The 14,322-nt window shown below is 37.6% G+C and overlaps 1 protein-coding gene across 5 annotated transcripts in view; it reads right to left on the bottom strand.

Annotated features, from left to right (window-relative positions):
• The window catches only part of LOC122809699 (zinc finger CCCH domain-containing protein 13-like), a 1,891,555-nt gene that overhangs the window by 625,550 nt on the left and 1,251,683 nt on the right, over window positions 1–14,322 (bottom strand). For all 5 annotated transcript variants that reach the window (XM_044081418.1, XM_044081393.1, XM_044081403.1 and 2 more), the window contains one exon: window positions 4,067–4,099. In XM_044081418.1, the coding sequence (XP_043937353.1) occupies window positions 4,067–4,099 (33 nt within the window). The remainder of the gene's footprint in view (window positions 1–4,066; window positions 4,100–14,322) is intronic.

Here is a 14,322-nt window from a genome sequence, read left to right on the forward strand (position 1 = left end):
TCATACTGGTCAAGAGTCTGCTTTCACTGAAGCTGGCAAGAGTACTACGCAAGAACCTACTTAGAAGCCCCCTTCTCTGGATCCAACAGAGGATTACTAATCAAAACTGCCTCTCTGAGTAGGTGTTTATTCAAGGCTAAGTGCATCTGTTTTCATGACGCCAGATGAGAATTCTGCACCTCTCCCTCTATGTACAGTTTAGTTTTGTCAATATAATTAGCACAGCTTTTGTCACAGGTCAATACACTTGTAAATCGGTAGCAATAAATTTTTTTTGGCATGCAATGTAATCTGCGACTAAAAAGAACATTTGCACTTCTGTATATTTTTCAATGTGATTTTGTACTTTAAAACAAATCACCTCTGTGTACTGCACTATTCTTCAGTAAACAAGTCGTGACCTGGTGAACTGCAAATAAATACTGTAAAAGAATTTATGGGATTGCTGGATAAATTAAAACTTATCAAGTTCTTTAGGGGGAGAGGGCCTCGGTGTCAACTTCCTTACAGGGAGACAAGAAACTGTCACTAGAACTGCCAGGACTGTAGAATTCGAGGTATGGTGACATTCAAGACCACCAGATCAAAATACCCATTTCTGAGCCACTGATTCCACTTCAGTTTCTCGTTTAAAATTTTCCTTCAGTCTGCAAATTTCCAAATGAGATTTCCACCATGGGAGAAGTAGAGGACACTGTCTCATCACTACTCATGCTGCACTCTGAGAGGCATAACATCAGGAAAGCACAGTCCAATTCTTCTCCCTTATTCTCAGAGGAGTCAAACTCCTTCTGACAGAGTTCCCCTCTTTCTCTCAGCACTGAAGACTCAAAACACCAAACAATCTGTTCTTGGCTGCAAGTTCTGCAAAATGTGAAAGAACTCTTGATCCAAGAAGATACATTCTTGAGGATAACGTGAATGGAGATGGGGAATGAGGAAACTACAGTTGTGTTAAAAACTTACCATAAATGAAGATGTAGCAGTGAAGACACAAGTCCTGACTTTGGGGATTCCTGCCTGCAAGTTGCCCGATTTCCACAGTTCTACTTTCCTACTAAAACAATGAGCAACAAGGTCACAGACAAACCAATCAGTTAAACTATAAGAAAAATCTAGCCAAGCTAAATTTTCGACTGTGAGGTTCCTTAAAACCTCTTGTATTAGATGTAACATGGGATATATGCAAATGACCCCTTAAGGACATCAGGTGTGTCAGTTATACGACAGTTCTGGATGCCCATAATTTTTTTTTCCTTTTTACTTCGTTTTAGTTAGTTGGGATTTTTTGCAGAGACCCTAATGATTATGGAAAATCAGCTGGATATGACAACCCTGTATTTCCAAATGTTAGCCAAACAGTCACTTATGCTGTGCTGACAAGGCCATAAGAAGGCTGAAACATGTATGTCCACAGCTAGTGGGGTTTGGCTTTATTGGCCTGAATTTGTCCATACCAGACTTAAAAAGGAAAAATGTCATGGGCATTTGGAACTGCCATATAAGTGAAACATCTGATGTTCTGAAGGGGTCATTTGCATATATCATATGTTACCTTTAATACAAGAAGTTTTAAGGAATCACACAGTGGAAAATCTAGCTTGGCTAAGTTTTTCTTGTAGTTTTATAGTTCTACTTTCCTCTTGAGCCTCGCCTCTCTCTCTCCCACCAGTATGCAAGGATGTTTGTTGTATTACACGTGCACTGGCCCACACCATCCCTCAGGTCTTTTTTGTTCAAGCCAAGGCCAGATTACAAGACCTCAGTGCAAAAGCCCTAGTTAACCAAATGGTAAAAGTCTGCTTTGATCTACGTCCACCCCATAGGTCCCCAACCTACATCTTCAGCCAGTAAAGGTCAAGTAAGACAGGAAAGGGAGCCCGAGAAGGAAGGGGCAGATAGGACTACAAAGCCACCTCAATCTGGGATGGTAAGAATTGGGAAGAACCAAAACAAGTGTGATGGACTGAGGGTACCTGGACAGCAACTGTTAATGTACTTAAAAATCTACATATACAGTTAGTTCCATACACAAACATGGTATGCGCATCTTATTACTCAGAGTTTTAGTCCAGACTTTTGAGGAAATTCCTATAGCATAAAGATATAGAACTGGTTGGAAAAACATGTAATTAGGAGAACAGACCTTGCAGCACAGCAAAAGCAAATCCTGCCCTAGCAAGTAACTCCTCCACCCCCTGTCAAAATGCAATACCTAGAGAAAGTGTGTATACAGACCAAGAAATACCCTCCCAGCTCCTCCTCGTCTTCATTACACAGCTACTGTCACTCATCAACCAGTGGAAACAAAATACCCACAGACACTTCTGTGCTAAAGTTCTAAATTTCCTTAACTTTGTTGGGCATTTTTGTAGTCATAAACATGTCTTTCCCCTGACCTGCTGTTATTTGCATATTTCATGTATTCCATCCCCTTCTTATATCCATGTGACGTGCTCTACTGCCACTCAAAAGTTTTACATGTTCTACTTATCTTTCTTTTAGCAACATTTCTATTCTTGACCCTTTAAGTAATACTACCAATTCTGGTCTTTTTTTCCGACATCTTTATTTTGCTTAAATTCTGCTATTACACCCATATATGGCAACTGATCTCTTTCCATCAATTTGCTGTCCCTCTGATTGTCCTCCCATGCCACTAAATTTCTCTAACCTGTAATACACATTCTCAATACCTCCTTTTTTTATTACTTTCCATCTCCTTGCTACTGATCTTTGGGATCCATTTCTTTTTAAGTGTCTTTAATACTTACTGGTATTACCTAATTTATCTATTCCTTAATATGCTCTCTTATTCCCATGCATGATTTACACATACAATGCCCATGTTTCTCCTTATTCACCCTTTTTCATAAAACCCAAACACTTCTTATCTACACTATTTTCACCTTACACTATCATCTGTTTGCATCTGAGTTATATGACCTCTCTAGTACCAACGTACATTGCTATTTGCATGGTAATAAAAATGTTTAAATCAGGATGCCCAACCTCCATCAAGCTGGCAGCGTCAAATTTTCCCATTTCACCGTCAGTTTTATATTCTCCACAAAACTCAACTTTTTACTAATCATCACCCCATGATCTTTTCATGCAATTGGAAAACAATGCCTGCTCTCTGTAGAAAGCAAGGGTACAGTAAGCATTTTGATTGTTTGTATCGTGCTCTCTTTTCATGGAAATCAATTTCCAATGCCATATATTGGCTGATTATTCTGTCCTTTTGTCTCTCCCCACATTTCTTTAGCTGCCTGCTCTACATCCTTTTTTATCCATACCACTCGGTATTAAATGCTTTCTCACAATAAAAAAAAGTAAGCCTGTACTGGCTCATTCTCATCTTTCTGTCTTTGCCTTGCAAGCCAATTAGCTTCTTTGTGCCATCTGCTGAGTAACTTACCAGATAAAAGAGTCTTCTCTGACCCCCTACCGGCCGCCAGCAGACTAGATTCCTTCTATACATCTACAACTGTACATTTTTTTTCTGCAGCACTAAAACAGAGACTGTGATAACATAGCAAAGTATAACGGTCTCCAAATAAGATAAAGTGCTGCAAGAGTCATTTCAAAACCACATACCCAGCGTAAAACTCCTACTAAATTCTCCACATAGGACAGACCACTGAAACGTTCAGATATGTGGACTGCTCCAGGGCTAGAAACAACTCGAATGAAAACAGCATTAGGGAAAAAACTCTCTCTGGATTTTACTGAAGGTTTCATTTTGGTGTAGAGACTCATGAAATGTCCATCACTGTGCTGCAATTAACTCACAGCTAAGTAGTACTGATGTTTATTTTAGAATTTAATAAAACGAGATATAGAATATGGGTGAATACATTTAAATACTAACAAGCTACAGAAATTTGCACATCATGTATTGCTAAGTTATTCCAAAGTAGTACGCACCTCAAAGGAAGATACATTGAATATCCTGTATACATTTTATTAAGGCAGACTCATGACATGGCACCTTAAACATTTAAAACCCATTCACACAATTCTTGAAATTCCTTACTCCATAAAATTACTAAAATGAACATACCTTTGCATGTTAGCATCAGGGCCTCCAGAAAATCTGAAAAACAGAACAAACTGGTCAAGAGAGTCGAAAAAGAAACTAACAAACTGGGATACAACTCTTAAGGCAAAGATTTGTTCCAAAATAAAAAGACCTGCAAACTTTACCTTTGCATGTTGACATCACAACCTCCTGCAAATCTGGAAAAGCAAGTAATAATGCCAGACTACTGAGGAAATAACATGTCTAAGGGTGTTCTGAGGCTTAACGCTGCAGGTGAGGGCCTCTACACTCCTGGAAGGGCATTATTTCCACAACAACACACAACTTGGAATGCATTACTGCACTCAGAGAATGGGCTATTTTTTTTATTACTACACACACGCACACACACACATATATATATATATATATATATATATATATATATATATATATATATATATATATCAAAATGGTGTACTAATTATACAATAATATTTTTATAGATAGTTTTTAGGGTTCTTTATTCAAAATAATGTGCAATAACAATACTAATTATACAATAATAATTTTACAGATAGTCGTTGGGGTTCTTGTGCACAGACCTGAAGAAGTCTAGAAGAATGAAAGCGATCTTTGTTAACAATAGGTCATGAAAATAGAATATGACATTTACAATTGTTTTTTTTACATGCAACGTGTATATTTATATATATATTTTTTGATTGCCAAATGGACTAAGGTTGATATACTTCCAGCCATGCAGTTTATTGTCTTGGATAAAATCACAGACTTAATCTATTTAATCTGGTTAAATAAGAGGTACCACATCATTATAAATAAGTACATAAGGGTTATATTACTATGACAGCTATTAAGTGGGGCGGAACCAGCTTGAATGTCACACTGATGGAGAAAGGGATGCGAGATTACATGTGTACCAATAACGCTTTGTTTTACAGCACAATAAACCACTCCCTTGCCTGATAAAAAGTAAATATATATATATATATATATATATATATATATATATATATATATATATATATATTTAGAAAGCTTGTGAGGAAACTATTACTCTGTTTTTGTTTTAATTGTATCGCTTGTCCGAGTACTTAAAGGATTTTTGAGTGGAAAACAGACTGCCTGCCTTGCTTGAATTACTTTCGAATACTTAGCAATTCTGTACAATTATATATTTTTTATATATTTATTTATTTTTTTTTACTTAAGACGAATTTAAGTTCTCTACTTCTACTACTACTGTCTGATCTGATTAATATACAGTGAACTAGAGATATATGGACTGAAAATCTTCCACACAGAGATGTTTCTTACACTGTTTAATATATTATATGCACGCGCACACACACACACACACACATATATATATATATATATATATATATATATATATATATATATATATATACATATATATATATATATATATATATATAGAGAGAGAGAGAGAGATTTGTATCACTTCACGGAAAGACCATTTCACTGACAACCATTTCACTGAGACCAAATCACCTACAGTTCATTTCACTGACAAATAGTACTCTAAGGCAAGTCAAAGGTTTATGTCCTTTTCTCCACGGTAGTGCGATCCTGGTGTTAGTATATATATATATATATATATATATATATATATATATATATATATATATATATATATATATAGTTAGGGAGGGTGTGGGGGCACAGCAACCCACATCGAGGGATGTGATTGGCATCACCCCCCCCACCTAGTTGGGTTTTACCAAATAATGTAAAACAAAACCACACAACAGAAAACCAGATTAAGTGGGGGGCTACGTCTCCCACACCCTCCCAACTATATATACTAACACCAGGATGGCACTACAGTGGGGAAATGGACATACACCTTTGACTTGCCTTAGAGTACTACTTGTCAGTGAAATGAGTTTTAGGTGAAGTGAACTTTAGATGATTTGGTCTCAGTGAAATGGGTGTCAGTGAAATGGTCTTTCAGTGAAGTGATACAAATCCAGATATATATATATATATATATATATATATATATATGTGTGTGTATGTGTGTGTATATGTGTATTATACATATGTATGTGTTTGTGTGGATCCACTTTATAAGCTCGAAATCCTGAAATATTGAATTTCAGAATCTTGAGCCCATAAAGTGGAAAGGCTAAAACATCAAACACCCAAAAGGGCGAAATTCAAAATCGTGACTTCTATACTACATACACACCCACATGCACACACCTTCCTCCCCACAAACAAACACAACCCAATCCTATGTACAAGCACCCACACACACAAAACTGCTTAAATATACTAACGCCAAGGTCGCACTATATACACAAACCACAAGCTACATCTCCCTCGCACACATACCACCACAGTAACAAAACACACTAACACACACTACAGACCCTGCCCAAAACCCTTGAAACAAACGCATACCCGAATCCATGAACACAGTGCAACACCAGAACCGCTAAGTCAACATCTCCAAAATGGGAGATTTTGAATTTCATGCTTCTGGGTGTTCGCTGTTTTAGCCTTTCCACCTTATGGGCAAGAGATTCTGAAATTCGATACTTCAGGATTATGTGCATATAAAGTGTTTCCATACATATCTATATCTATATTTATCTAATCTATATCTATATGGGTCCACTTCTAAATCTTAAAAGCTCATAATCATGAAATTCAAAATAGAGTCCAAAATCTTGAAAGCTCAAAAAATACTGAAAACTAAAAATACTGAATTTCATACTATAGAAAAAAATACAGGATACTAACACTTACTATACTCCACCAGAAGTAGATAAAGAAACAAATAAAAGATAAAGCATATTAGTTTACTCCAACTATTATTAGGGGAGAAGCTCCCCTGCGTCCCCCACCTCCCCTGCTACTTAAATATATCCGCTCCGAGATTGCACTTTACTGCACTAAGATGAGTTATGTTGTGGTATAGCAAATTAAAAGGGAACATAACTAAGGTTACAACAGGCAGTCATGAAGCATGTAATGGTATGTTTGCCATTTTCTTCTGTGGAGTGCGATCTTGGAATTGATATTTAAGTAGCGAGGGGGGGGGTGTAGGGGGGGCTTGCCCCTCTGGTAATAGGTGGAGAAGAGTAACATGGTTTGTTATTTGTAAGTGTTGTACTCTTTTTTTCAATATTATGAAATTCAGTATTTTGAATTTTCAGTATTTTGAACTTTCAAGATGTTGGACTCAGTATTATGAGATTTCAAGATTTAGAAATGGACCCTATATATATATATATATATATATATATATATATAGATATAGATATATCTGTGTGCATGTGTGTATATATATATATATATATATATATATATATATATATATATATATATATATATACACACACACACACACACACATACATATATATATATATATATATATATATATATATATATATATATATATATATATACACATACACATTTGTATATATATTTGCCTATTGAGCTCTGATGATATTGTGGAGTTAGAAACCTAATTGCGTCCTCTTCTTTCTGTAGTAAGAGAAACTATTTTGTAGATTAATAAAACCATTTCTCAAAACCCTAAAAAGTTCTGGAGTACTTTTGCTCGCTTCTAAATTGTGGCCACATTCCTAATGCCTCTCCATTTTCACTGTTTAAGTGTGCCAACATAGCCACCCACTTTGGACTGTACTTTGGGGATTCAGTTGACAGATTATTTCTAATTGTTGACAGTTATTTCACTGTCTCAAATATAGTATCCTTTAGGTGTTACTATCTGAGGAAAACTGCAAAAAACTTAAATATTATTGTTCTCTCAAAGGAGGATGTATACAAAGTGAGCTAAGCTGTAGTAAAGCTGTGATTAAGTTAAGAAAATTTTCAGTAATTTGTAATATCTCTAGGAAATAAATAATTCTGTGTGTTTTATATACATGTGTGAATATATATATATATATATATAAACCACACATTGTATTTATTAGGCTGTGGAATGGCTTTATTACGGAGACTAAACAGAAATTTCTTAAGATTCCAAGAGCAAGATAAGTTATTTCTTACACTTATTTCATTGAATTGCACTTCTGTAACGCATATAATTGTGCTATACAGCTAATCTACTACATTTTGCACTGTTATAAATTTTTTTTTTTTTTTTTTACTGTTTCACTGCATTTATGTACTGCTTTAACTGTATTTTTCATTGCTAGATACGGTTTCATTACTCTAGTTGCATGTTTACTGAATTACTTAACTGTAACCTGCTTTTTCATACCGATAGTTGTATTTTCTGTTTGTGAGTGCTCTATCCGTGCTTTTCTGTGCATTTTTGATTTTTTTGAGGTTTCTGTGGTCTAGTCAGGTATCATATAACTGATTTGTTTGCAGTTAAAAGCATTCTCTAGAGTCTCCTTGCTCCTTTATCTGTTTAAAACTTTCATTTAGTGGCTACAGCTAGTAGCTGTAATAGTGTGCATTTCTATAAGCCGCAGTGGTGCAGCGGTAGCGTTGTTGCCTCACACAGCAAGAGGTTCTCCTGTTCGATTCTCGGCTGGACTGCCTTCTGTGTAGAGTCTGCATGCCCTCGAGGCCCCGCGGTCAAATGGCGTTAGAAAGATATGTGTAAATGGGCGTGCCTTCGTTGAAGGTTGGGTGTCGGGCTGGCAACTCAGCATCATAAAAAAATCTACTGCCAATCATTAGCGGACTGGAGTTCCGCTGTGGCGACCCCTAACCGGGAAAAGCCAGAAAGAGAAAAACACACACACACATATACATATATTTTTTATGTATGATAATTCCTCCCCCTAAGGTTTACAACTTGCCGTGACATGTAATTGCTCTTGTTGGAGGAAATATTTTACATTCAAAATATAACTTATACAGTTATTTAATGTCTACACACAAACATTCAGAAGCACACACAGTTACATACACATAGAACACATTTATATATTTATATACAGACATTTAAAAAAAAAAAGAATCGCATACATAAAACCATACAGAGAAAGACAGAGACCAATCACAGTGAATGAATCACAAAAATAAAAAAAAAACAAAAAAAACAAAAAAGCAGTTATGAAGCACAACCCCACTCCACCTCCTTTTGCTGTCCCTGATTTTCAACACAGTACTGCACTAATTAATAATTTTCTAGCTAAATCACAGAGGATTAAAGTCAGTCAAAAATTAAAAAAATATTAAGTTTTGTATGTTTTGATGGACTGAAAGTTGCAGTCAGTTCTCTCTCTCTCATACGCAATCATATATGCAAGCACACAGAAACGAATTCAAAGAAACTCTTATTTGTAGTTATATGCGTTTTGTTTTACCTTGACACTCAAACAGCAATGCTCCATTTTGCAAGCATGAAAAATTGTGACTTTTGTTACTGTCCAAGCCTCACAGCAGCTTAATATGCTGCCATCAAGCAGCAAACTTGTTTTTGAGATGGCATTCCCCGTACATTACCACCCTTAAGAATGTTTTTTCTCCAGAGTGGCAACGTACAGGTCACCCATTCTCTAAGGTATAACGGAATGAACTGTTAATGAAAATCGACGGAAATCAATAAGTTCAAAATATGGCTCATATGAAGATCGCTTTCCAAAAGAGTAACCAAGTACAACTAACCTTTTGTTAGCCAAAACTAAAATAATTTCCCACTTATACTAAAAAATTTCCTCTGCATGCAAGAAAATCACTTTGGGGTTTCCTGAAAATAAACCACATGATTAGTGGGATTACCCCAGTCAACTAAATTAAACGCAGAGGATTATGATTGCTTCGCTGATCATTACAGTCTTGTGTGTTCGAAACATGGATGCCAAGAAATTCACCTTGGCAGCAAAGCTGGAAAGGTGAATGTTGGCAACCATATCAAGAGCACATAACTGCAGGACAGGACCAGAGACCCGATGACAATTTTTTGTAGTGCATGTAGCTTTATCTGCTCCATGTACTACAAGTTAGAGTAAAAAAAAAAAAAAAAAAAAAAAAAAAACCAAAGAAAAACACTAAGCATTTTGCTGGCTTAAAAATGCCGTAAAACACTTAGCGAGCACTGTCAGAAAGGTAGAGTAATGCAGTCCCTTACATTTACACTCTCCTTTCATACCTCTCAGCTGCCAGATTTTCACAGAACTACCAGATTACTGCTTCATATTTTTGGTCTGTTCCATTCAAAATCCATGGTTTTCTAAGAAACCACAGCAGAGTGAAGTCACTAAATTATGACATACATTTAAGTGTCAGATTTCATATCCTTTAGAAAATGCAGATGAATGCACTTCCTGTTAATCAAACTACTTGTTATGCTTATAAGAGGAGGTTAGAGACACCTTATCTGCACGGACAGCAGGCAGAAACAAATCTTTTGTTCTGCCGCTGTTGTTTGCTGGACAGTACTGGCTATTTTGACCTGACCTAAACAACTTCAGCAGGGGGTGCTTAACATTCGTTAAAAATTGAGTCTCTCACCACTTTAGTGCTTAACTGTTTTGCCTTTTTTACAAATACTGGACAGTAATCACAGAGCTTCATGCATTACAAGTAAATAACACATTAAAACAGTTGAAGAAATGATAAATACTTTCTTCATTTTTATAAAAATTAACAAATAAGGAAGGATGAAAACACCTCTCAATACAAACCATGTTTTACCAGTTATTACACAAAGTAATGCAAAGATTCTAACCATAATCAGTTCCTTGTTGAACAAATGTGTTTAGAAAACATTAGCACTTATTTCCAGATTAATAATTTTCTAATTAACAGCACTATGAGAAGGAGAAAGGGAAAAAAAAGCACATTCTTGCAAACTGGGTTACTTTAAGGATGTCTCTCTCAGTTTACAATTAGGACATCCCTCCTTTCTCACATTTTCTTTTTGATTCTCCTACAACTGAGTTATCAACACTTCTGCCAGAACTCTCCATGACATCATTCTTTGCACTAAGCATGCTTAGCACCAACAAGCCTGTCAGATTGCTTCCAGTGACAAAGCAAGATAAATAAACATCTTTGCTGTACAAAGCTATGGAAATAAAAATGTGTCTGAATTACAGTGAACTTCAACACTAGCTGGAGGATGACAAGGCCATCCACACAGAAAGGAATGAGGAAGGTAATTGGGTCTGCAAAGAATGGTCCTTTCACTGATCAACTGATATCAGAAGAATCCATGTTTTACACAATACCAATGGGTCCCCAAAGAGTCGGGAGCACAAGGATGACCAAGTTATGAAAACTGAAAGGGTGGTCTGGAGCCATAAGGTACCAAATCAGCTGGACTCAATTCAAGTCATTATGTCTGCCTATAAATTTAGCAGACATATCAAGTGCAAAAGCAGAACATTTTGCAATGAAAATACTTCTGACGTCAGCAATGAAAGCAGTCACACTCACAGAGAAGTGGTTTAAGACAGCAGCATTTTCAAAAAGGGAGATTTGCTACTTTACGGCAAAAAATAATGCAGATGATAAATCCACTTAGCAACTCCCAATCCTTCTCCTGAAACAAAGGAAGTGAAAATCTGTCCTTTGTGTCTAGAATGAGAAGGGTCTTTTCTCCTTTAGTTTCTGCCCCATACAGAAAACAAAGGGATGACTGGTTCAAAAAGTACAGCTGTGTGAGGAATTCATCACAACCAATGGTGGCTGGTGGTACTGACTGCTGAGCTGCAGATGGCCCAATTACAAAGAAAATAAAGTACTATTAAATTCGGCAAGTCAACTAATAGCTGATTTTCTGTTTTAGTCCCTCATTCTCAGAACTCTGAGCGTGTGCAGAATTCCATGGCAAGCTATGTGTGAAAAAACTATCTCCTTAATCCATTCCCCAGCCTGTATTTAAAACAGCCTCGCAACAAGCATATTACACCACCTTGTGCAGCTCTTTCATCTTGCTGTTGAGATTTGCCAGTTTCACATGGTTAAACACAGAGAAACTATTCAGGATCAGATGAAGAACAAACTGATGGACATACAGAACAAGAGTCTCTCTAAAGAGTTACTATGTAAACAAATAGTTATTGGACCTTTGTAATTCCTGTTCTCAGGTAGCAAAACACTCCCTGCACTGTGCCTAAGACATTATGGAAACTTCCAGTAGGGCTGCAGCTACAGGCTCTGTCATCAGAAGACATGCTTGGCTGAGGGAGCTGTCCCTTCCAGAGCATAATAAATCCAACTTACTGAATGCCCCATTGGACAAGGACTTCCTCTTTGTCCCCAAGGCTGAGGCTATACTCAAAATAAAAAAAAAAATAGAAGACGAGGACAAGTCCATGCAGATTGTTAAGGACTTACGTCCAACTTCCACGTTTCAGCATTGACCCAGATAGTGTTGCTATGCATTCAGAGCTCAGGGAAACCAGTACCAGAACACTTAAATTGAAGAGGACTTTACTCCAGACTCTTCCTGGTAACTACAAGTAAAGGCACATGGCAGCCAATAATGGACCTGTCAAGACTCAACAATTCCTGCAGGTTCTAAAATTCAAGATGCTAACCCTTCAAAAACTTCTGCCCATGACCTCTCCAAATGCTTTCAATACTACTCTGGACATAAGACGCATACCTGCATATTCCCCCATAGAGGAATCGCACAGAAGCTTCTTACATTTCAGAACAGGTACCAGACACTATCAATTTTGTTTTCTGCCCTTTGGCTTGTATACTGCTCCCAAGGTCTTCAACAAAATATCTAGCCCCACTGACAGCCTTCTGTATAACAAAAGGAGTCCAAATTTACTCTTACTTGGGCAACTGCCTTATCCAGGCAACAAACCTGAATAAATTAAAATTGGACTTTATTTACCCAAAACCTTTTAATCTCCATGGTGTTCACCATCAATGCACAAAAACCTCAAACAGACCCCTTAACCACGAATGTGTTCCTAGGGGCTCTACTGGATTCAGCTCTCCAGAAGGCGTTAACCCCGCGACAAGGTCTTTTTCCTGATCCTGTACTTCAAAAATATCACAGTCATTGATTACCTCACAGCCAGAGAGTACCTCAGGGCCTTGGGTTACATGGCTTCTTGCATCCTCATGATTCCCCTGGCCAGACTGCACATGAGAAAACTGGAATGGTACCTCAAGAATGTGTGGTACCAACACTCACAGCCAAGATAAAAATGATTCCTTGCCTCAGGAAGGAATTCACCTGGTGGATCCAGGCTTGCTCCCTGAACCCTGGTCTCCCCCTCAGATTCACCCATCAGGGACAGACTCTGACAACAGACCCATTTGAAGTAGCTTGGGGAGCCCACTTCAACTGCCTCCAGACTCAAGGAAAGTGGGACTCCATGTTCAGACAAACAAATCTAAAAGAACTTATGGCAGTCCAAAATGGCCTAACAGCCTTTCAAAAGAAATGGAAGCCAGGAATACTAGTAGTGAAGACAGACATTACGACATTTATGAGGTACATAAATAAGCAGGAGGGACCTACTCTTACCCACTTTTCACCTAGCAATGGATATTTGAGAAACCGCACACTCCCTAGGATTGTACCTGTCAGTTGTACACAACCAACTAGCAGATCACCTCAGAAGAGGCCTGTCAGACCCCCATGAGTGGCGACTGGACTGGGAAGTATTCTTCACTACAGCCAAAAATTGGGGTGTGCCACTGCAAGACCGTTTCGCCACCAGGGAAAATTCCCATTTGAAAAAGTTCTGCTCCAAGGACAAAATGAAGTCAGCCTGGAAGACAGACAGCTTCTTTTTCACTCTGGCCTCTTTCTCTATGCCTTGCCTCCATTACCTTAGCTCCCAGGGTATTGCTACAGATAACAGAAAGTGAGCCAAGAGTAATACTAATAGCCCTTGACTGTCCCATGCAGCACTGCTACCCCTCTGCTACTCAGTCTAACCAGCATGGAACCATGGCAGCTGCCACACAAAATGGACCTATTGACACAGGACAAGGATAAGATTTGTACACATCCCAGCCTGCAGACCCTCAAACTGTCAGCAAGGAGGATACCTTAACTTTATGGAATAATCCACTCCTCGACAAGCAGGTCTAGGATATCCTAAAAGACGCCAGAAGACCTAGCACAAGGAAATCTTACTCTAAATGGAAAATATGCTCTCTTTGGTGTGGGCAAACAAAGCACAAAATACTTGTCTAGCTAAGATTCCTGTCATTCTGGCCTATTTGGCCAGCTTTTTTGACAAAGCTCTCTCTTACTCCTCCAGAAAAATTCATGCATCAGATATCTCAGCCTACATACCTGCTCAAGCCTACCATCTTTTCGCACCCCCTCATGA

Source organism: Protopterus annectens, chromosome 1.part1 (assembly GCF_019279795.1).
Source record: "Protopterus annectens isolate FY-2018-M chromosome 1.part1, PAN1.0, whole genome shotgun sequence".
NCBI classification, from domain to species: Eukaryota; Metazoa; Chordata; order Ceratodontiformes; family Protopteridae; genus Protopterus; species Protopterus annectens.